The 25497-nt window shown below is 43.4% G+C and overlaps 1 protein-coding gene across 1 annotated transcript; it reads left to right on the top strand.

Annotated features, from left to right (window-relative positions):
* Nucleotides 1–25497, top strand: TM4SF4 (transmembrane 4 L six family member 4). The gene is made up of 5 exons (XM_036115644.2): nt 1–373; nt 1092–1181; nt 11549–11685; nt 20403–20592; nt 24865–25497. The coding sequence occupies exons 1-5, from the start codon at nt 200–202 to the stop codon at nt 24880–24882; spliced, it is 609 nt and encodes a 202-aa protein (XP_035971537.1). The 5' UTR covers nt 1–199; the 3' UTR covers nt 24883–25497.

Below are 25497 nucleotides of genomic sequence, written 5' to 3'. Positions count from 1 at the left end.
GCCATCAAGGTTCTGCCACATTTGAGAAGCAGAAGCAACTCCAAGGACACAGCTCACAGGCTGATTTGGTTCTCGGCTCCAAAATACGGACTGACTTGGGGATAATTACTAGGACGCTCTGGCCGATAACTTTGAAGAGACCCCGTGAAGGCGACAGTGAGGGGCCTCTGATCGCAGACCTATATTATACTCCCCCAACATGTGCAGTGGGGGCTGTGCCAAGTGCCTGGGGGGCACCCTCATCCCCCTCGCCTTGTTTGGCTTTTTGGCTAACATCCTGTTATTTTTTCCTGGAGGAAAAGTGATAGACAACAACGAGCACCTTTCTGACGAGGTCTGGTTTTTCGGAGGAATATTAGGAAGCGGGGTGTTGGTGAGTAGGGAAGCCTTAAAACCCTCCCATTGATTTTTTGCCGAATCCTTTTAAAATTGGGTACTTTTTGAACAAGAAGATAATTTAGTTGCTAACAAGAGCCCAAGCTTTGCATGATGAGAAGTCAGTGCTTTAGTCCTTTTCCTTCTCCATTAGGTCCTGACACGGACATGTCCACTAAATTTACTAAGTAATGAATTCCCAAGATTGGGCTGGCAGTTCTCATGGGTCAATTGAATTCCACCAACCAAGCTGAGGGCTACCTGGATTCTATATTCTGACAAGATAGTGCTGGGGACCGTAGATACACACTTTCTGGCAAACTGACTGAAAACCACCAAGAGAAGCAGGTGTCGGTGGATTCTTCTTCCACTCATTCACTAATGATCTATTTACCCCTCGTTTCCAGGAGAGTTTAGAGAGAGACTCACTTTTCCTAACAACTGAGGACAAGTTTCTTATTGCTGTCCTAACCCACCAGGTAAATGGAAACTCAGGGTGTCAGATCTTGAAATCTGGCCTCACCGAACTGCAGTTAGGCCTTACGGACCCCACAGAGTCCGTCGTACTTGGCTACTCGGTGGAGCTCTGGCAGTTCTCGCCATAGCCTTCAGCCCCCGAGTCCCACAGCACGGACGTGGCTCCGCACGCAGCCCGGCAGGCGCAGGCTCTCCCTCCCCGCGTCAGCCCCGGTCTGAGGTGCTTCTCTCGCTGGCAGATGATCTTCCCTGCGCTGGTGTTCTTGGGCCTGAAGAACAATGACTGCTGTGGGTGCTGTGGCAACGAGAGCTGTGGGAAGCGCTTCGCGGTGAGTACCCGGCGGCGCCGCCGCAGTGACTTCGGGTGCACTGGCCCCTTGTGCGGGGCACCGTGGGAATGGGGCCGAGTCACCAGCCCCAGGCAGTCACCAGCTCTGGAGGCAGCTGGGGCACGGATAAATAGGGACGTCTTGCTGGTGCAAAGTAACAATAATAATAAAATTTGAACTACCATAGCCCTGATACCTACAGGGTGTGAGTATCGTTATAGCTTTTGCAAACGGGCAGGGACGTCAGCGCTGGAAAACTGGAGTGGTGCCATGTAAAGGAGGCAGGCATGGAAGGCAGGGCCGGGGGCTGCAGCTCTCCCTCTGTCACCGAGAGGCCTTGAGACCCTGGGCAAGTCATTTCCCTTCTCTGGCCCTGCGTTGTCTCATCTGTAAAGGGAGTGGGGTGGGGGTGGGGGGGCAGCATGACAGATGATACCAGCCCCTCCCCAAGAGTCCCCTAAATTCCCCATTCACCCCACTGCCAGCTTCACTGTCAAGGTGCCCAGATTTTGCCTCAGGACTTCCGTTTCTTGTTTCAAGCATCTTTTAGTAGGTGAGCTAGAGAGATTTGGCATCACCGCGCCAGCCTGGGAAGTGGGGTCGGGTCCCATTTCTGCACCTGGGCAAGTCACTGTACTGCCCTCTGCCTCCCTTTTACTCATCTGTAAAATGAGGAAGTTGAATTAGATCAGAATTTCCCAAGTATGGGACAAGCTGTGCTGGCCCACAGGTGTGCTCTATCTGTGAATAACATAGAAAGTCATTCCCTTGTCAATTCTCCTTCAATCCTTTTGATTTTATCAAGAGAAACTCAAATTTTGATGGAAATAAGTCTTTACCATCCCAAATCCCTCAAAATCTCCCTTTCTGACAAAGGGAGAACACGTTTCAGGCTCCAGGAACGCAAGCAACATTAACTAAAAATTCAATAGTACTGTATTATCTTTGTTAATGATTCTAGCTCTCCACTCATAGTGGTGATATAAATGAATAAAATAGAGAGTTGACTTAAAGAAAAATATTAAGAGTTTGGGTACACTGATATGGCAAAAATGAAGAAGGCTGAACTGGAATTCCTGGCTGGCTGAGAAATAAGGCTGGTTCTTGCTCTAAATTCCCCAAGGCTCAACTGTCCATCTAGGAGATTTGTGAAACTCAATGATAATTATACAAGCTTACCTTAACTTCTAAAGGAAAAGGTGTAGCCATATGTTCCGAAATAGAATCATTTCTAACATTTCTTTCCCATTATTATTTGCTTATTTGTTCAATCAAAAAATATTTGTTCAATCAAAAAATATTTATTGAGCACCTATGAAGGGTTGAAGCTAGGGCACTGGGCATACAATTATAGTTTTTTATGTCCAAAGATCATTCAAAGAGAATGTTCTTACCTTCTTAACACCATCATGAGTCCCAAGTAAGCACTGATCATTTTTTTAGCATTGATTATTATAACATTTAAAAGCAAAGAGATGTAAAAATTAGCCACAATTTATTTGATATAGTTATGTAACATGTGTTTTATATATGGTATTTTTATATAATTAATTATAAAGGAAAGAAAGACATCTATAACTCATTTGCCGTTTGAAATATAATCCTGTTTTCTCCTTTTGGAGAATACGTTGACGATGAGAATTTGAAAAAAATTGGCAGTCAAGGAATTGGATGAAAAGGAAAATAAGTCATTGCCTAGAAATCTAACAGCTCGGGGGCACCTGGGTGGCTCAGTCGGTTAAGCGTCTGCCTTCGCCTCAGGTCATGATCCCAGGGTCCTGGGATGGAGCCCCATGTCAGGCTCCCTACTCCGTGGGGAGCCTGTTTCTCCCTCTCCCTCTGCCTGCTACCTCCCCCGCTTGTGCTTTCTCTCTCTCTGGTGCTGAATAGAAGGCTCAGAATTAAAACAAGGCGTTTTGTTTATTTTTTTTGTTTTTAGGTTTATACATAACCACAAGGAAAAGTGAAATCATATTCAAAGTATTGTACATAACTTGTTTTTTAATTAGATTTAAGTGAGGTTCCAAGGAAAGGCAGAAAAGTCATGTTTTTTCAAGCACAGTTGAGTTCATAAAATCTGAAACATTTGGTCTGCCCAATTCGAGTTGTCTGTCTGGGCTCCCTAACCCCCCATGTAGGATGTGCCCTTGGCTTGGGTTGAGGATGACTCCTCCAAACGACTGGCTTTTGGGCACAGGGGCGGTGCCCATCAAAGGACCAGCTCTGCCCGATGTAAGACAAGGCAAACAGCCATAGCCCCCCTGGACCAGGGACAGCCACCCTCTAGGAGGCCAGTGGAATTTCTTGGTTTGGGTTTGGTTCTTAATCAGCTGTCAACTTTTAAAAATAGAGAGATTTTACAGAAGTATTTAGATATCCTACTTCTTTTCCAAAAAATTAAAAATTGACCTGGGCCTGCATTTTGACACAACGATGGCCTGCAGTGGGCACGGCTGAGTGCTTCATTTTGAGTCCCTGCCCTGTCCCTAAGGGCCGCTGAGCTCATGTTCCTGCTGCAGGGCTCTGTTTCCTTAACGGTCTGAGGCTCTGGAGCACTAAGGAATCATCATTTTTAAAGAAAGGAATCCACAAACATTTTGTCAGACAAAAAGGAAGAAGCTGCAGCATATTTCGCTCAGTACTCTAATGCTGAAGATTCGGATTATTTTTCCAAAGGCTTGTGGCTTTCCCGTCCGGGTGTCTAAAGAACACTGGGCTTCTGTGGAACACTGTTTAGAAAATCCAGCTGGATACAAATTCCTATGAGGCAGACACACACTAGGCCAAGGGCTGTGGGGCTATCTACATCCTGTCCCCGTCTCCACAACCTTGCTCTCATTTGTTTCCTGGCACCCCCCACCCTTCTTTGCTACACATCTTTCGGGAATACTTTTCAGAAGTCAGCTGCATCATTCTCTTCCCTTTCCCTGGGTGTAAAACCAGGGCATAATGATCTATAGTAGAAGCAGGATATGGTGGTTGTAGAGATAAAGCAAGACAATGAGCTGGAAAAAAATCTTGAGCTGAAACCGGTAGTTTCATGGTCAAACTAGAAGATGGAGGCCAGCTCTCCTCTGAGGTAGAGCAAGCCAGAAGCCTGCACTCTTTTAAATAAATTAAGCTACATAAGGGGCGCCTGGGTGGCTCAGTTAGTTAAACGTCTGCCTTCAGCTCAGGTCGTGATCCCAGAGTCTGGGGATCGAGTCCCGCATCAGAGGGGAGCCTACTTCTCCCTCCCCCCACCACTCATGCTCTCTCTCTCTCTCTCAAATAAATAAAATCTTAAAAAAAAAAAAAAAATTAAGCTACATGAGAACCGAGAAAGGGGGCAAAAACTGTGAGACGAGAGTGAGTTCCAAAATGGGCTTTGAAAACCCAAACCTGGGTTTGTTTTGGGGTCTCAACCTCTTCCTCCCCTGTAAGAGGTTCTCAGTGGCCTCCTGGCAGTTTATCTGTGGCTGGTCAGGGTCTCAGGGCCCCTAATCCTTAAAAAACAACAACAACAAACAACTCTCGGAGTCCATAGAACAGCTTAATTAATTTTATCCACTCATTCATGTTAAGTCTGTGCTTTAATAAGAGCCTTTTGAAGACCTTGGCCTTGACTCAAAGGAATATCTAGTAATAGAACTGAAGGTACATTGATAAAGGAGTTATTAGGGACAGGCAGGCATTTCAGCATCCTTAAAGCATATCAGGTAGATAAAGGGGCACCCCACCCACAGGCAGGGCCAGATGGTTGACTGACCTGTTGCCAAGGAGGATCTTGTCACTTCTTAGTCTATTCAATGGAGAGTCAGCACTTCTTCCGTGCCCGGCTCACCAGTGCCCCCTAGGGACACTTCTGCAGTGAATACTTCCTGAGTGGCATCACCTCCGCATTCTTTGGAATGACAGCCAGTTTGAGGAGGATTCAAGAAAGATAGTTCTTTTGAAATAATAGATTATCTTGAGAGAAGAAATAAAATATGGAATCCTATTTCTTCACTAAATGTTTTTTATGTTTCAAAATCCTCTGCTATGAAATGGATAATGCACGCATGTCCCTTCATGAGGACAGTCCAAGGGTGGGGGAAGATGATGCAAGCATTAGTGTACCCAGAAGGGGGGAAGATGATGCAAGCATTAGTGTACCCAGAAGGGGGGAAGATGATGCAAGCATTAAGTGGCTGGGTAGTGAGGACACATAGATCCTCCGTAAATGCTTGTTGAATGAGTGAAGCAAATGAACGCTCACGAGGGATTTCAGGTGATTTCCAAACTTTATCAGGCCCAACTCTCTAACACTAACGCTTTGAGTTAGGCATTAAACTCCCTGTTTTGTAAATAAGGAAACTGAGGTTCATACAAGTTAAGTTTCTGATGGCCACAACCCCCCCACCCCCACCCAGTCCTCTCCCCTTCGCAAGCCTGGCCAAGGCAGAAAATACAGAACATTAACATCCTGAGAGAAAAAGTGCTTCGGGTCATCTCTGTATATCTCAGAATAATTGTTAGGGAGGAACCTTCACGCCCATCAGAAATGTTTCCCCAACACGTTGCTCCTACCCAAGTCTCTAAAAGCTCTGTCCGCAAGCCTCCCAGGTGTCTTCCCTTCCCAGGCGCCAGTGCCGCTCCCATCTGGTCCAGCAGCCTAGGCACACGGCTGACCAAGAACACACCGTGGCCAGTGGCAGAGCCGGGGTCCGATCCCACGTCCTCTGCTCTAGAACCTGACAGAGAGGAAGGTTTTAAAGCTGACACATGGTGAATTCGAGGGCATTTTTATCTTCCTTTTCCAGGGAAGTATTTCCAGCATATACATAAACACATTTCTTTAGCAATGTGAACAGAATGTGTGTGCGGAGAGTCGGCCTGTTATTTTTCTGCCCAGTGTTATGTTCTCAGTATTTGTGGAAAGTAAGAGTGTGTGAGGATATGATAATAAAAATATTACAATATAATAATGACACTGACAGACTGCTTGTTAATGTCATGGGAAATTATCCAAAACTTAGAAGTAGGCAAAAGAAGTTTCTGGTATCTTATATCTTATATCTTATAAGATACCAGATATATTATTATATATATATATATATATATATATATATATATATATATATATATATTATCTGGTATCTGATATCTTATCAGTGAAGTACTAGGCATTATCTAATAGCCTACCCCAACCGGGGGTTATCTGATCGTGTAGAGGTGTGTACTTTGGATTCCCTGTTTACTATTGATTAGGCTATCTTACATATTATGATCTCCCTGAGCAGGTACTTATTTTTGAGCCTTATTTTACAGAAGAGGAAATGGAGGTCTTAGAAAGATTAACTTGCTGACGTCATAAGGGAGGAACAAAGACTCAGACCCAGATGAGTCTGCCTGTAACCCGCGCCCTTGACCACTACACAGTAGTGCGCCGTCTTTACTGTCTATTCATCTAGACCAGGGAAAGCACTACCATAGTACAAAAATGACACATTTCTGACTGTAAAGTCTGGCAACTCCTCTCTCTAGAGGTTACCTCTAGTCCCAATTTTGTGTCTCCTTCCAGAGATTTTCCAGCCTTTTGCCTGTTTACTTTACATAACACCAATTTAGAGTGTCTACCCTCACATAGTCAACTTGCTCTCAATACTTTACTTTTTTTTCCCAATTAATTAGCATATAGTATATTATTAGTTTCAGAGGTTCAGTAACTTTACTTTTAAATATTTTATTTATTTATTTGTCAGAGAGAGAGCGAGCACAAGCAGGGGAAGCGGCAGGCAGAGGGAGAAGCAGGCTTCCCGCTGAGCAGGGAGCCCGATGTGGGGCTCGATCCCAGGACCCTGGGATCATGACCTGAGCCGAAGGCAGATGCTTAACCGACTGAGCCACCCAGGCGTCCCAACAACTTTACTTTTAACATGAAAAGTTTTTTATCATGAAACCCATGATAAAGTTATTCCATAGTGGTTTTAAGACTGATAATATCTCTGAGTAGTGAATTTGATTATGTTTTAAGACTTCCGAATGTGAAATTACTTAAAGCAAAGTGACATAAAATATACTTTGCTTCATGTGGTTCATCCATTCTGGAAAAGTTATGAAAAATCAGTTTGGGTTGTTTTCTTTATTTTAACATAAGGTATTTCAAATTTGGATACAAAATCAGAACATGCCACCTGTAGCTTTCTGAAGTTGTAACCTGATGCCATGTTTCCTTCAGATAGTTTTATAAAGAAATAAAACATTATTGATTCAATTGAGAGTCACTGTGTTCCTCTCTTCTATCATATTTCCCTCCTCCCTGAGAGTAACCATAATCATAAATTCAGTGTAGACTATACCCATGCATTTTTTTTAAACTTTTACCACCAAAAATCAGCTTTTCAAATATTCTAGACTATGCTGTCCAGTATCGTGTAGCCACTGTTCCCATGTGGCCGTTAAGCAGTGGAATGTGGGCTAACCTAAATTAAGGTGTACCGTAAGTAAACAATACACACCGGATTTCAAAGAATTAGTACAAAAAATGGAAGCTATCTCATTAGTAATTTTTATACTGATTAGATATTGATATGATAATTTTTGAATATGTTGAGTTAAAGAAAATATATTAACATTAATCTCAGTGTTTTTGGTTTTGGGGGTTTTGTTTGTTTTTGTTTTTCCTTTATAAATGATAGTTACTGGAAAGTGTTAAATTACGTATATGGCTCTCGTTAAAATTCCATGGGACAGTACTGATCTAGAGGGCCTTATAATGGAAGCTCCTCATAAAGGGCATATCATCTAATTGATATTTTATGTTAACCTGGTTTTTCATTTACTCAGACTTGCCTAACACTAAGAATGTGTGCATTTGTACTCACTTTCTGTATCTTTAAATATTTGCCTGCTAAAATGTTCCAGGAGTGATATCTAAAATCCTTTACTCAGCTTACACAGCAGGAACAGCATGAGTCAGATTTCTCCTCTCCCTACCAGTCAGCAGATGTTGAAATCCTGGGTTGTTTTAGCTGAGGGGACCTTCTAGAGCTGCCCTCCCGCCTTCTTCTGTTTACCACAGGAAGCTGAGGCCAGAGAGGTGGGGGCCTCCATAATGCTGAGGGCTAGGACACAGGTCTCTTCAGACTTCCAAACTGTCTTCCTGGAAATGCAATCTTTCTTTTTCATTACAGCAATTTTAGATACTCTTGTATTCTTAGTCAGTAGTTTAGTGATTCCTGACTAAGAGCCCGGAGTGTAAGTCTTCAGTTGCAGTACTAGAATATTCTGGCCATTCCTAGAGTGGTATCGGCCGTGACTAACTGAACAGCGATTTGATTGGAGCATGGAAGAAGCTCAGAGACAGAGAACCAGGCAGATAAACTGTCACTAAGAATTAGATCAGCATTTCCCAAAGTGTGTTCTTGCAAGAACTCATGGAAAAAAAGGTATCGATTCCAATGAGATTGGAAAACTCTGCAAATCACCATATAAACCCAAACATAAGGCGAAACTGAATATAGAACTATCTCCTATTTTCCCATAAAGAAGTTTCAAAAAAAAAAAACCTCTTTGACTGACATTAATATACAAACTTTGAATGACGTACACATATTTTAATCACATTCTATAAAATTTTAATACATTGATTTTGAAATAAGACTTTTCCCCCACTCATTAAGTTTTAAATCCATGTTTTTTTGACATCAATGTCAAATATTTCCCATAGTACATCTTCTCTTCTCTTCCATTAAGTTTGGATACAACATTTTTGTATCCAGGTATGATGCTGTCAGTGGAAATTTCACTTAGTCACAAATACCAATTCACGAAAGACAAAGGCAGTATTTGAACACTTCTCTTGCAATTATAAGTAATGATCCCCACAATTGTAAACACTAGGTATGCTCATTCAGAATGCCCTTTAAAAGGTTTGTTAACTATAACATTTAGAACTAGAAATGATGAGGTCAACCTTCCTAGAATAATTAATACATCTGTGTTCAGAAAACTTTTTTAAACAATTCTGTCAGCTAACATTAGTTGGGTTGTTTCTGACTAATGTCTTCCCCCTGCAGTACTCAGTTGTTCAAAATAAAGTGTTGGAGGAAGTACCCTATTGCCTGGTAGATAAAATGAGGACTCAGCTCTAAGGCAATTCCCTCACTTTTCAGGGGTGATCTGAGAGCTAATAAGTTTGTGTATATTCCAGAATACATAGTGAATCCTCTTCTTGGAGGCTCACAGACTTTAGCATGTCAGAAAGATATTTAGGAGTAAAATAGGAATGAAACACATTTAACTTGATATAACCCAGCAATTTCCAAAGTCATTCAACTAGACATCCTTTGGAAAAGATAGTGCCTGTTCTAACATGATAAACTGACCAACAGTTTCATTTACTTCTGACCTAGATTATATTCACAAATGTTCCTAATGGTGAGAATGGACTAGAAACAAAAATTAAGGGGAAAATTTAAATAATGAGTAACATGAAACCATCGTCTTTGTAAACATCCAGCAAGTAGTTATTCAGTGCCTTAGAAAAGGCAGGAAGAAGAAAAACCAGATAGCTGGTGGTAGGTAGAGCAATGTCCTATCTATCTTCAAATAATTTGTTGTCCATGACTGCAAGGAGCTTATGCTCTGGTTCAGGGGAAGACAGACATAAAAGGCTATACATGAATGTGCTGTGGGCGTTGTGCTGTGTTAGAAGTTCATACAGTCCAGAGTACTGGGGTAAGAGATGAAAGAAGGGTCGGTCAGTTTGCCATAGGAAGTCAGACAAGGCTTCGTGAGGCACATGGGGCAGAGCTCAGCCTTGGAAATTTGCACCAAAAATACATTAATATACGATATGAAAACAAATAGAGGCTACAGTGGAACTCCATTATTACATAGATTCCAACTGTCCAGGTACCATCCAGTCCTCTCCACCCCAAGCCCACCCCTGCCCCACCCCCTGCCCAAATATATTCTGTGATAAGATTGCTAGTAATACACAGAAGGGGGTGGGGGGCGGGGAAGGAAAGTACCTGCCATTTAACTTAGGTTATCACATCTAATTTTCACAACTGACCTTTGGGCAGGCTTTATCATGTCCATTTCATAGATAAGAAAACTAGGATTCTGAGGACGCATCCCTTATGCAGAGTCATCACACAAAGATAAGCTGCAAAGCTGTGACTGGAGCCTGGGCCTGCCTACGTTTAAACTTTTGTGCTTTGCACTACACCATCATGTGACCAATGTAAGAGAGGTGGTCATCTTCCACCTCCATTTCCAAAATTATTAATGTTTCCATGCTACTCTCTAATGACTATTTAGACTGGACATGGCATTTCTGAGCCTGATTGTTTTCATCTATAGGAGGGAGTTAGCCTGGATGGGCTTTAGGAATTTTCCTGCCTTTCATATTCTATAATTCTATTTTGCTTTTATAATTACAAAAAGAAAGATGCTAGTGCCATCTCTGTCTTACTAATTAATCCCTGTCGTATAAAAATATTTAAAAGAACTTTAATTTGGGGGCTTGTTTAACCCAAAGAAGAGAAAACTTTCAGAGGGTAGAAGGAGTGGAGAGATGTAACATATAAAATATGTGTATATGAAATATAAAATATCTTCAGCTATTTTAAAGGCTGCTACCACATGGAAGAAAAGTTGGGCTTAATCTCTTTGACCTTGAGAAATGGAACTGGGACCAGTAGGAGAATTCCAGGACCTCTGCTCTTTCTCATGAGCGGAACCTGCCAGCCACATAGGACCCTGCCGTGGCTTAGCTTAAGCGAGATGACTAGACCAGATAACTTTTAAGATCATTTCCAATAAATGAATGAAATCTTTTTTTAAAAAGAGTTTATTTTATTTGACAGAGACACAGCAAGAGAGGGAACACAAGCAGGGGGAGTGGGAGAAGGAGAAGCAGGCTTCCCGCGGAGCAAGGAGCCCGATGCGGGGCTCGATCCCAGGACCCCGGGATCATGACCTGAGCCGAAGGCAGACGCTTAACGACTGAGCCACCCAGGCGCCCAAATAAATAAAATCTTTAAAAAAAAAAAAATCTGTTTAAATAGGCTGGTCTTTCATATTATCCCTGAGAAGGAGGGAGAATAGGAGGAGAGTCTTTTCTTAACAAGGTTAAAAACCATGGTTCAAAGGAATCAACCAGTTACTAGCACTGCGGGCATCAGTGAATAAGTAAAAAAAGATATGGGGATGCGGGAGAAGAAGGAGACACAAGATACCAAACTTCCTTCTGGGAGACCCCACAGGCCCCACCTACTGTGAAGACTGGCTCTTACCCCCTAACTTCCCTGGAGTCCCCATGTTCAACAAGAGCCGGTGAGGTGTGCTGGGGTAACCTCGGGAACACTTAAGAACCTATCTCTCTCCTTCTCTTTCAGATGTTCACCTCCACAATATTTGCTGTGATTGGATTCTTGGGTGCTGGATATTCATTTGTCACCTCGGCCATCTCAATCAACAGGGGTCCTAAGTGTCTCATGGACAATAGCACGTGGGGCTACCCCTTCCAGGACGGGTAAGGTACATCCTGCAATGCCCCATGTCCCCACAAGGGGCATGGGCAGGTAAATGGCCCAAGGGGGATCCTGCACAGGTCCTGTCACCTTCATTTGAAAAGTCTCAGGTGCATTGCTTCTCTGAGGCAGAACTGGAGTGTGGGTGGAGTGAAGTTGCCCAAGATCTCACTTCTAATTGTGTTTTTGACAGACACCAGGAGAAATAACAAGAGAAGGTGTTTCAGCTGGCCTGGGAGAAGGAGATTTGCTGTCCCGTTACAGACACCCAAACATTTATGACCAGCAACACAAGGCAACTAAAAATATTAGTAAACAAAGTGGTGGCATCCATTAAAAATCTTAGGATAGAAAACGAGAATGACTACTCAGTAACAGAGCTCAAAGGCTTTCACTAATACCCCAAATGCTCTATGACTAAACAATCTTTTTTTTTTAAGTTTGATAGCATTTTTTTTTAATATTTTATTTATTTATTTGACAGAGAGAGAGAGAGCACAAGCAGGGGAAGCGGCAGGCAGAGGGAGAAACAGACTTCCCGCTGAGCAGGGAGCCCGATGCGGGGCTCGATCCCAGGACCCTGGGATCATGACCTGAGCCGAAGGCAGCCGCTTAACTGACTGAGCCACCCAGGCGCCCCGATAGCATTTTTTTTTATTTTATTATGTTATGTTAATCTTTTAAGGTGAGCATTTATGGAAAATGACATTGAAGATACTGTAGATTCTTCATGAGAGTTAATGTCAATAGAACTCATTATAATAACACTTCGTATTTTCTTTTTTTTTTTTAATTTTTTTTTTTTTTTTTTAAGATTTTGTTTATTTATTTATTTGACAGAGAGAGAGAAACAGCATGAGAGGGGATAGGGTCAGAGGGAGAAGCAGGCTCCCTGCTGAGCTGGGAGCCTGATGTGGGACTCGATCCCAGGACTCCGGGATCATGACCTGAGCCGAAGGCAGTCGCTTAACCAACTGAGCCACCCAGGCGCCCAACACTTCGTATTTTCATGGAACTTTGTAGTTGATAAAGAGCTTCTTTCCCCACGAATTTATAATTTAATCCCCACAGCAACCCCAAGAGGTCATTACTCCCTGCCAAGGCAAGCTTACTAAGTTCAGCTTGCTCAAACTTACACGGCTAGGTGAGGGCAGAGGCAGGGCTCAAACTCCTGTCTTCTGACTTTGAGGTCTAGTCTTTCTACATTACACAGCCTTCTGCCCACAGACTGCACCATCCAACGCAGTAGCCAGTAGTCGGATATACCTGTTCAAACTTAAATTCATTTACATGAAATAAAGTTAGAAATTCCACAATCACACTAGCCAAATTTCAAGTACCAGCAGCTACATGTGTCTAGCGGCAACTGCATTGACACTCACAGATACAGGACATTTCCAGCTGCACCAGCCTCCGACCTCCGGGAGGGCTTGGGACAATTTCTGTTTTGTTCATCGCTGCCTGGCACAGTGACTGACACGCTGAGGTGGTCAGGAAACACGGTTGTGGGGTCCTCCTACACGGGGAGGATGGGTCCGTGCCTAAAGAAATCGGAACACCAATTTATTAACTCTATGTATTAATTTACAATGAGAGTCTAAAGAACCTCAAGAGCAGGCTTCCGACGGGGAGCTGGAGGGCACTGGTTCTGTGATGATACGGGTCACAAGGGTCTCACGTAAGAGAGCATCCCTACCGTACTCTAGAGTTAAACAGGGGTGCAGGCCTCTAGTATCCTCATCACATGCAAGGATTCCCAAAGGTATTGATCATATTGTGGAAAAGCCCCCTTTTCCTGCAGAGGACTGTTGGAAATGTCCAACGGCTGTGGGGTTGGCGTGCATGGGCATAGAAATTGGACACAGGACTCATTTCTTGAGGTTCCTCCCCTGATAGCTCACTCTCTCCCTCCGTAGGGGTGTATTTATGAAATTCCAGATTGTCTCCTTTCAAGGCCCCCTCTCCTCTTATCTCCATCCACAGCCTCAGTGCCGTATTAAACATGCTTTTCTATTTATTGTTACGTGAATGACGAACATAAAATCAATTAGAATAAGTCTATGTCCAAAACAAAGGAGGGAGAAAGGAAACACAGCACTGGGCCTGCAGCCCTATAGTACCACCCCAAGGCAGCGCGATGGCCTTAGGCCCTCACACCCTCCTCGGGCGCAGCCGCTCCCCGCTTGGGAGGGAATGGGACGGATGCCCAAGGTCAGGAGAATGACAGCTGGTCTGTGGGCCACTGCAGGAAATGCCAGTGTGGGGGAAGGACAGGAAAGTACTTTTCAAAGTCCTCTGTCCTGCTGGTGAAGCAAGTTTTCATGCACATCCCTGCCATCTATTGCACGTTACTCTGTGATGGATGCTTTCCTGTATGTTACCGTGTCTTCTCCTCCCAACTGACCCGCTCATGAACTGGTACCAGATCGATGAGGTTTAATAATAAAAATGGAGTAGAGTCGACGTGGCAGGCAAGCTGGGGCATTTCAGAATTCTCCACCCTCCTCTGGGCACGGCAGGGCTTTGATAATTATCTGAGAGGAGAGAGGTTTGCATACCACGAGGTCTGCATTGAGGCTTCAAACTGTAATGTGATTAAATATCACTGGGTAGGGGTTTATTACAAAGCCATGGATACCACACTTCCCAGGTGATTTATAGGATATTTAAGAGACTATCCACGGATGGGTTTTTCATCCTCACGCCCTGACTTCGGAATTTAATCCCACAGAAGTTGCACGTCCTCCCTCTGTACAAGGCTGGAAATAAGCCATGATTGGCACAGGAAGGGCTTTCGGGGGAGGGGGGGGGCTGTCTAGGTGGAGCGTGTCACACTGCATTCTCTCTGCCACCTGGCAGGCTTTCTTCAGCATTCCATTGTCTCCTACATCCTGTGTCCTATCTTCTGAGGCCAGAACTCACATCCCTTTACGACCTTATCACCCACGCCAGCTCCAAACCTTCCCTCGGCCTGCAGGGGCTCATCCTGAGTTTCTTATGACAATAACTGAACCTCTGTCACTTGGTGTTTTTTGGTTAACAAAGTGCTTTTGCCCACATGTTTCATTCGATCCTTACAAAAAGCCTGGGGGATTAACTCTCCTTCAGAGGGAAGATAGCTGAGCCCACAGAGGACAAGAGGCTTGCCCGGAGATAGGCTGTTCCTTAATGACGGAAGCTCAACTCCAATCTTTCTGAGTCCAAGTCACACTGTCTTTTCTAGAACACAAGTGATAATGATTTGCACTATCTGCTTTATAGATTCCACGTAGCATAGTTCAGGGGCCTCTGCCTCCGTGGCTACTTCTTATCCAGGGGATTCCAGGGCATGAGCACTGTAGCAGTTGCTATTATAGCTGCAGACCTGACACACATGCACAGTTACCAGTGAGGAGCACAGATTAATCACTTGCATGTTGGGGCTGCAACGAAAGGACCCAGGACAGCTGTCACTCTTTCCTCATCACCAAAGGGCAGTGGCAGCCACTACCACTCCTACCTTCCCTTCTTCCTTCCTTCCTTTTCTTTCTCTTTCTCTTTCTTTTTCTTTCTCTTTTTCCTTCCTTCCTTCCTTCCTTCTTTTCCTTTCCTTTCCTTTCTTTCTTTTCCTCTCTCTTTCTTTCTTTCTTTTCTCTCTCCTCCTCCCCCACTTCCCCCTCCTCCTTCTCCTTCTCCATGTTTAGGGGCTAAGTGGTTTTGCATGCATTATCTCACTTAATCTTCCTAATAAATCTGAGGAGAATTCTTATCCCTGGAGTAGAAAAAATGAAATTCAAAAAGGTTAATCGGCCCAGAGCTCCATAGCTAGTCATCAGTAGAAGGAAAATTTAAAAAGCAAACAAATACTTGGCCGGTATGCTACTTTGTGCTGAGGGGTGTCCCAGACATGGAGCAGGGAAGGAGAGACATGTGGCCCCTGCCCCAGTGAGCACAGGGCTAGTTAGGGGGCCCACACCGGCCAGACCCTCACAGTGCAGAGAGGGATGAAATGGAGGAGTGTGAGGGAAACTTTTCTGAGGAGGTGATAAGGGCTGGTTTGGAGAGATGAGCAAAGGTGTGCCTTAAGAGAAGGAGGAGAAGCACATTTCAGGCAGAGAGAAGAGCAGGTCCTAAGACATTAATCACGGGACAGGCCGACATGCTCAGAGAATGTCCGATCACTGTGAGTCTGAAGCTCAGGCTGAACGTGGTGGAGAGCAACAGAAGGGGACACCACATGGGGGTGCAATGGACAGGCAGGCCAGAACTTTGGGACCTCAGGGACCAGCAGAGGACTTCAAGCAGGACATGCCACCACCACTTGGGATTTCTAGGACGATCGTGATGACAGTGATATGGAGGATGAACAAGGGCCCAGTACTGAAGAGAGAAAAGTAGGAGGTTGGATCCAGATAAGATTATAAACACCTGCAAGGCAGTGGAATTGGGGCTCAAAAGAAGGACGTAGATTTCAGAGACCATCTGAGATGAAATCATCAGGATGAAGTATGAGGAGACAGGGCAGAGGGTTATTAAGGTGGACTCTGAGATTTCCAACCTGGGGCACAAAATTCAGGACTCTTCAATGCCATGCCATAGAATGTAGCCTGTTTTTTTTTTTTTTCCTTCAGAAATGTTTGTTAGCAATCATATTAAAAGAGCAAAGACAGTTAACTTTTTCTGTCATGAGAACCATACTCGAGAAGCATTCTAGAAGGAAAAAGAAACCTAGGACATTTTGAGATACACCCTCCTGGCTTCCTTTGATGTAGGACCTCCTCCCATCCAAGGTCTTCCTTTCTGAGACAATTGGCTCCCTCTACCTTGACCCTGAGCTGCTGATAGGGAAGCAGCTTGCACAGGGCATGGGGGCAACTACAGGAGAGAGAGCCAGAGGAAAGGCCAAGGACGGGTAGCAGTGGGGGAGGGACAAGGGACATGGCCAAGGACAGTACTCCCCCGTCGGGCTGCAACGCTCCCTGCTCCCCAGGGAAGGTGAGGTGAGGCGAGCTCTCTCACACCAAAACATGGAAGTGAATACAATAAATGTTCAGCCTGGACTTTCAGTTGAGACCATCTGCATTTGTACTTCAAAGATTACTCATCAGCAAGGAACTCCCTGAGCTGCTCTTGAACACATACCCTAGAGCCGAAAGCCACACAATGTTCCGTGGAGCAGGCAACACTCAGGGATGTTAAAGCAGCTTTGCCCTTGGCCTGACTGGACTTGGGGACCAGTCCCACCTCTGCCACATACCAGTGGTGTGATCTTTGGCAATCCATGAATCTTCTCAGCTCTTCCTCGGTTGGGGGTGGGGGGTGGGTGGGGGTATCAGCAAGCTCTACTTCACAGGTGCAGGCAAGAATGAAATAACCTGATGTCCAGAAAGCACTTGGCACAATTACTGCCACTTGCTATTTGCTAAACATTCAGCCTTATTATTCATTTTCATGAATAGAACTCATGACTGTGAACAGAATTCATTATTATGCATTAGAACTTTCTGAAATGTTATGCTTTTATAATGATTTTGTGCTTTAACTTCTAACCAGCCACATGAAGGTGCAAAGAGAATATTCTCTTTACCATGGTATAGGTAAATCTTAATTGACATGCTATTATAAATATATTGTGTAAATCAAATTTCACAAATAAATCATACTGCAAATATACCGAAGGGATATAATTACTCAAGCAGAGGGGGTTTGTGTAATGATGAAGAACACTGGCTGTGGAGTCAGACAGCCCAAGATCAAATCCCGGCACCTCCCTTTACTAGACCTAGGTTCTTAATCTGTGTATGTTCGTTCATTCAGTGAATATTTCATGAAGGCTACTCTATGCCCGGCACTGTTCCAGTAAAATAGCCTCTCCTTGCGGGATTGGGGAAGATGCTGTGGAGCAGCTAGCCCAGGGCCCAGCACATGGGCAGGACCAGGACACGACAGCTGCTGGTGGTGACGGACGACTCCCTGTGCTAGAGCCGGGGGCAGACTTAGGGGACATGGTCTCTGCTCCTGTGGGTGTATGGGCCTGGAAAGAAGACAGGCACACGGACAGACAATGGCAGCACAGGGTCTTGGGGGTTCTCTGTTCCAGAGGGACACGGAGTGCTGAGAAGCACAGGAGGGCTACCAAAGCCAGCGAAGGGCAGGAGGAGCATCAGGGAGTCTGTTCTGGAGGCCGTGGCCGCTGAATAAGCCAGGCAGAGCACACCGCTGAATAAGCCAGGCAGAGCACACCGGGCAACGCATTTGGGCTCCCCGTTCCTTCCATCCACTACCTTTGTTGCTCACAAGAAGTGAGTTTCAGGAAATCCATCGCTTTCTATCAGGATGTGGATGGGATTGCTGCACCTCAGGAGGAAATGCCCTTCCCAATAATGAGATGCTTGAAAACTCCAGTTAAGTGGCTTTAAACTGCCTCGGCTCTCCTTGCTACACAGAATGCAGAAACATGATTAGCAACTGGGGCCATGAAAAATTAGGGCCCCCTCTCTCCTGGGGTTGGAGAGTTGCACCCAGCAGTCATTGCCAGCATCTCAGAGACTCGAAGCCTGAGAGTCTGGGAGGAGAGTAGAAGGGTCTGGAATGGGTATTCGTGGTGGTTTGTGAGCGGGGAGGCAGCAGCAGGGGTGGGACTGAGAGGATTTCTCCAGGTACCCAAACTGAACCCTTGCTTTCAAGAGCCCCCATGAGCGTTTTGCCAATCTCACCGCCAGGAGGCACTGTCGTCCCATCTCTGCAGAGACTCTTGCCGAGGGAAAGAACTGGGCATTGCCAAGTACTTCTTAGAATCTCTGCTTTATAGAATGTGCCTGGAAATTATTGTGCCTTTATGACTGTCTATAATCAAGTTGGAAAATTGTAAAGACAGAAAGGGCTACATAGAAACATGCAGAACAGAAAGATGAGTTTTTAAAAATAAGTAATTAAAAAAGGAAGTTTTATACAACAATACATAAGGTGTATTATCTTCATGAGTCTTCACAATTGTGAGGTTGTTCTCAGCCCATTTTATAAACGAAGAACTGATGCTAAGTGTGGGGGGTAAGACTTGTATGAGGAATACACAGCTAGTAAGAAGAATGCTTCAAACCCAGGCCCAACTGAATCCAAAATACCAGCTCGTTCCTTTAGACCACACTGCTCAGATTAAGTAAAATAATAACAATACTAGTGTTTATTGAGCACTTACTACACGCTAGGCGCTGTTCTAAGCACTTCACTAGTATTAATTCATGTAATTGTCACAGCAATCCTATGATTTGATGTTATTCCCACTTTACAGTAAGTATGCAAGTCCCACAGCTATGGAATTATGGAAAGGTAAATCAATGCTACAAACAATGCAATGTCTAATTTTGAAATCAAGAGTAAAGTGCCCCTTCTTTCTTTTATTCCTTCTGCTCTATTAAACTCCAGAGTATCTTCCATCATTCCAAAGATTTTTGAAAATCTTAATACAGAATGTATTTAAAATGAGTACTGATGCCCTGGAGAATTTGTCAGAAAGAGGAGTCATCAAAAAGATCTGGAAACAATAAGGGAGATGTTAATTTAGTAGCCAGATGGAGTTTCCCACTGAGCCCTTGAAAGGATAGAAGATACATAAAGGAAGAGGGAGAGATCAATTTGTAGCTCTAAGAATGTGAGAAGAAATTATAATAATCCACAACATTTACCTACTTTACTCTTGTTTTTGTCTTAAAGATAATATACTTCATATTTCTCCTTCAAGATACAATGCCCCTTATATTGTAGTGAACTCCTAATATATATATATATTACAAATATATTGCAGTTTCTCCTATTTCAAAGTTTTATAAACTATGTATTAAGGCAGCAGATGATTTCTTCCTTTTTTAAGGAAGGAATTAAGGAATTTTAAGGCACTAACTAAATCTTTGCATGTTAACAAAAATACAGTTGAGTCAAATTCACAATTTGGCTAGAATTGGGCCTTTCAAAACTAAGCTATGTGACACAATTATACTTTACATGGCTTCAGAGGGCCAGTACACTTGACAGAAAATTTGTCAAAAGTCCAAATGGTCCCTAACAATAGGGAAGATAATGGCCATGAACAGTGGTGAGAGTCCGCTCCTGCAGTGTCTTCATTTTCCTGGCCCCATAGTAGATACTGGATTCATCCATTCTTTTGGTCAGCTCACAGAAGTCGCTCTGTCACTTAGTAGCTGTGTGACCTAGGGGCAAGTCGCTTAACCTCTCTGTGCCTCTATGTCCTTATTTGTGATATGGAAGAAAAGAACCATAAGGTTTCTATAGGAAGAAATGAGTGGATATGTGTACAACGTTTAGAACAGGGTCTGGCTGGTACATAGTACATACTTAATAAAAATGTTAGGTGTTGTTTTTAAAATTGTTATTACGGGACATTTTTCTGTTTTTAAGATTTTATTTATTTATTTGAGAGTGAGAATGAGAGAGAGAGAGAGAGCATGAGAGGGGGGAGGGTCAGAGGGAGAAGCAGACTCCCTGCTGAGCCCGGAGCCCGATGCAGGACCCAATCCTGGGACTCCGGGATCATGACCTGAGCCGAAGGCAGACACCCAACCAACTGAGCCACCCAGGCACCTATTATGGGATATTTTTCTCATGGAGCTTATGTTTGGGATGGAAAGTATTGTAAAAGGAAAATCGTGACAGTATCTTTCTAGCCCAGGGTACTGCATACATTTTACAAATGTCTCCTTTCTCAATTCCATGTCCCCGACAGGGATTACCTCAATGATGAGGGCTTATGGAGCAAGTGCCACGAGCCTGTCAACGTGGTGCCCTGGAATCTGACCCTCTTCTCCATCCTGCTGGTCGTAGGAGGGATCCAGATGCTTCTCTGTGTCATCCAGGTGGTCAACGGCCTCCTGGGGACCTTGTGTGGGGACTGTCAGTGTTGTGGCTGCTGTGGGGTAAGTTGAGGTCCTGGCGCTTTCTTCTCAACGTGCAAGAAGCCAGGGCAGGCCAGCAATGCTGATGGAGAGCGGGTGGGGAGGGTGGCAGCTGTAGAAACCCAGGCTGGAAAGGCCAGGCGGCCCTCTCTATCGGCTCAGGGGAGCAGAGACTTTGTGTGGCCAAGAACCCGGTTCTGCTCTCTGTGCGTGTTAATATACACAGGCTGAAGGTGACCAGACTTTTCAGTCTCACACACAGTTGACCACAGTCCTGGAGAAAGAGGACTCCAAATACATGTAGGCTTTTACAATAATAATATTCATTATTATTTATATGAAGATCCCCAGGAATTGGACATTTGTCATAAGCACATATTGACAACAAATACACGTCATGGTCCAGCCTAAAATATTCTCACTGTTCCCTAAGTAGATCTAGACAGTGGGTTAAAGTTGCCAAGAATTGGGTACCCAGGGGGCTCAATCAGTTAAGCATCGGCCTCTGGCTCAGGTCATGATCCCAGGGCCCTGGGATAGAGCCCTAAGTCCAGTCAGGCTACCTGCTCAGCAGGGAGTCTGCTTCTCCCTCTCCCTCTGCCCCTCCCCCCAGCTCATGTGCATGTGCGCTCTCTCTCTCTCTCAAATAAATAAATATTTAAATAAATAAATAAATAAATAAATAAATAAATAAATAAATAAAAATAAAGTTGCCAAGAAATATGTGAAACTCATGTCAGGGCGTTGTCTTTTCCCTGGCAAAAACCTATATTTTGATGAGATTGCTGATATAGAAGAGAGAAATGGTTCTCAAGTAGGGGGGATAAAAGGAAATCACTGAGGATTTAGTCTCCAAATGTGATTGTAAATTATCAACAATATAAAAAACAAAAATAAACCTGTGGACAGTAAGACGGTGCAATTATTTCAAGTAGTGACCAAGCCAAATCAGGCAATTGTTCAAGCACACATGGCAATATTTAAAAACACAAATTGGTGTATGAGGAAAAAACTAAACAGAACTTGAGCGTTCCATAAGAAAGAACTATGTAAATAAATATGAACTGTGGTCCATCTACTTAAGATAATATTATGCCCCAATTTTAAATGATTCAAATCATTTTCTCTAAATTTCTAACAAGCATTATATGTATATAGGTCAAAAACTCTGTGTCAGAAATATACAAAGGCATTCAGTTGGAAAACCTGTGTCCTGCCCTGTCTTCTATCCACCCAGTTCCCGCAGTTTCCACCTGATTTCTTCTATACCCTCTCAGAGTTATTTTGTTATCGTTTTTATTCCCCCTACCTTAAAAATATTTTTAAAACTATAATAATACTGAAAATGCTTATGGGATAGTGTTATTTTAAAAGAGCAAGACATAGGGGTGCCTGGCTGGCTCAGTTGGAAGAGCATGTGACTCTTTATCTCTGGGTTGTAGTTTCAAGCCCCACACTAGGTATAGAGATTACTTAAAAATAAAATCTTTCAAAAAAAGATAAAAATAAAAAGAGCAAGATACCAAAAAAAGTATATAGAATAAACATATATGTACATAAGAAAAAACAAACGCTATGAGTTTTAAAAAGACCTAAAGGAAATCCAACTCAACTCAAATGATCAGTAAGAAGACTTTGACTTTTTTCCTTCCTTCTAGCTTATATTATTCAAAAAAAAAAGTTTAACAATCATAAATTTTAAAATATACAAAATATAAATAAAAAGGTCCCCAAAATCAAGTGTAAAATGAGTATATAACAAATAAGTTTCACTGACTATTGAATTTTTTGTTCTATAAATTTTCTTTTTTTCCCCCAAAGATTTATTTATTTTGGGGGGGGGCAGAGGGAGAGAGAATCTCAAGCAGACTCCATGCTGAGCACAGATGCCTGACATGGAGCTTGATCTCACGACCCTGAGATCACAACCTGAGCTGAAACCAAGAGTAGGACATTTAACCGATCATGCCATTCAGGCGACCCTGTGCTATAAATTTTCAATTCTATTGTGTTGTATTTAAATGTTTTGGTCTTTAAACACAAATGAGAAGGAAAGAAAACTACCAGTTAGCAATCCATCAAAATTATTTTCAAAATAGCAGTTAAGAATATTGAGCATCTAAATGTTGTAATTCATCCAAAATGAATTCATGCTTGCTAAATCAGCTCATTTCAAATACTTTCATTATTTCCTTTTCTGCCTACACAGAAGAGAATCATATATTTAATTAAGAAGCAAATTTTCATTGCAAGATTTATGACAAATACAGCTGCCTTTTGAATAGAAGATAGTTTATTCAATTTGAGGATTATCTATAAATTTTAAAACATACCCATAGGTGCCAGCACACAGAATCTTGTCAGTGAGTGTCATCTATACAGAGACTGTAGTTTAGCAATTTTATTTTTTTATTTTTTTAAGATTTTATTTATTTATTAGAGAGAGAGAGCACAAGCAGGGGGAGCAGCAGAGGTAGAGGAAGAAGTAGGCTCCCTGCTGAGCAAGGAGCCCAATGCTGGGCTCGATCCCAGGACCCTGGGATCATGACCTGAGCCAAAGGCAGTTGCTTAACTGACTGAGCTACCCAGGCGCCCGTGTAGTTTAGCAATTTCTTTTTTTTTTTTTAAGATTTTATTTATTTATTTGACAGAGACACAGCGAGAGAGGGAACACAAGCAGGGGGAGTGGGAGAGGGAGAAGCAGGCCTCCCGCCGAGCAGGGAGCCCGACGCGGGGCTCGATCCCAGGACCCTGGGATCATGACCTGAGCCGAAGGCAGACGCTTAACGACTGAGCCACCCAGGCGCCCCTAGTTTAGCAATTTCAATGAATAAATCACTTGATAGTCAGAAGACAGTAGAAGGACTCCACAGTTGTCCGTGCATGCGAACCGGAGAATCTGAGGACGAATGTACACCTCCTGCATTCCCCTCCCTCCCTCCCTTCCTCCCCCCTCCCTCCCCTCTTCCCTTCTACCCTCCCTCCCTCCCTTCTTCTCCAACTTTTTATTTAGAAAACTTCAAATCTACATAAAATTTAAAGGAACAGTACAATGAACACCTATATATTTTCACCTAGGATCCGCAAACTGTTCACATCTGCTTGCTCTCTCTTTCTGAACCACTGGGAAGTAATGTGCAGATAATCATGAAACTTCACTACCAGATATTTCAGTGCCCATGAGAGCTGCATTTTTTAACAATCGGTCTGCTGAGGATTCCTTTCTTGTTGGCGGCTTGCCTCTCCTACAGCTGGTCAGCATCGCACCCCCCCCCACCCCCTGCCGCCGAGGCACACTGTGGGGGGACTTGGGCTCACAGCCTAGTTCCACAACCTCCTCGCTGAGTGACCCCAGCAAGCTTCCTCACTTCCCGAGTCTTAGTTACCCCGACCGCCTCTTGCAGACCTTTTCCAGAGAGTGTGCAGAGCTACCGCATTCAAGCAGAAAGTATTTACTGAGAGATTCCTGAGCCTGGCACAGGCCTTCCATGAGGTAATAGATGGAAACATGCCTTAAATACAAACTGTGAGACCTGGGTTGGGTGCCGGCTGTGCAGTCTTGGCCAAGTCTGTTGCACGCAACCGTTTCTTTGTCTGCAGAACGTGCTTGTTACACCTACTTCCTGAGGTTGCTGCGTGTCTGACATGGGGTGATAAATATGCATGCATACCAACAGTTAGAAGGCTCAGCACATTGTACCGATTGTTATTTACTGATAGAAACATTGGTGAGGCAGCGGAGCGTCAAGGAGAGGAGCAAGGAGCGCAGTCTCCGAGGTCAACCTCCCTGGGTTCAGATCCTCGCTCCTCTACTTATTAGTTGTGACTTTGTATACATCACTTGAGTTCTGTGCCTCTTATCAAAAAATTTTTTAATAATATATGATGTGGGGCACCTGGGTGGCTCAGTCGGTTAAGTGTCTGCCTTCAGCTCAGGTCATGATCCCAGCGTCCTGGGATCAAGTCTGCATCAGTGGGGAGTCTCCTTCTCCCTCTCCCTCTGCCCCTCCCCGCCCCGCTCATGCTGTCTCTCAAATAAATAAAAATCTTAAAAATAATAATAATAATAAATGATGCAAAATAAAATGAAGCCTGTAACCTAAACACAGGTAAGTGATGGATGAAAGACCTGAAACAGTCAGAAAAGTATTGAAAATATTCAATAGGTAACCAATATGGGGCAGGAGTAATCAGGAAGAAGAGGGGTGATGGGGAGGGCGAAGGGAAGGAGAGAAGAAAGCAAAAAAAAAAAAAAAAAAGAATGATGTCATAATTAACTTTTCTACCTTCTAGGGAGACGGACCAGTTTAAATCTCCTTGATGAGCTGCTCTAACTCGACGGCATGTAGGACATTACATTAGACTTATTCTTATTAGAATTATATTATATTAGACTTATTCTTCCTGGGGTTGGCAATTCCTATCTGCGTCCTAACTGACAAAGCTTAGGGAGAGCAGTTATTCCTTCCACTTTCCAAGCAACTTAGCTCAACTCAGATTTTTATGCTATTTTCAAATAAAAAATTGTTCGGCCACTTAAGTTAGGTTTATATATCTTTCAGACTCGCTTCCTTCTAGAATTGAAGAACAGGTTCAAAGCAGAGTTATCATGATTTGTTTTGAGGGAAAAATGTGTCAGGTTACACACACTGCCATACTGCTTCTTTGTATATAGAGATGTTTATATCTTTGGAAGTTTTACATAATTCAACGGAGGAAAGCATATCAAAAATGAGAAACTAAGACCAGTTTTTGTTTTCAAGATTTATGAGAAAAAACAGAATGACTGATGTATCATAAATAATTTTATTTGGTGTTTTTGGCCTATTGCATTTGAATTACTTATGACTAGTCTTTTGAGCCTGCTTATGTTTGCAAAGGTGATATAATAAAGATTGTGTGTGTTTGGGAGGGAGGAGAAAAGAC

Source organism: Halichoerus grypus, chromosome 1 (assembly GCF_964656455.1).
Source record: "Halichoerus grypus chromosome 1, mHalGry1.hap1.1, whole genome shotgun sequence".
NCBI lineage: Eukaryota > Metazoa > Chordata > Mammalia > Carnivora > Phocidae > Halichoerus > Halichoerus grypus.
The sequence above is the reverse complement of the archived record's forward strand: the minus strand, read 5'-3'. Positions and strand labels throughout refer to the sequence as shown.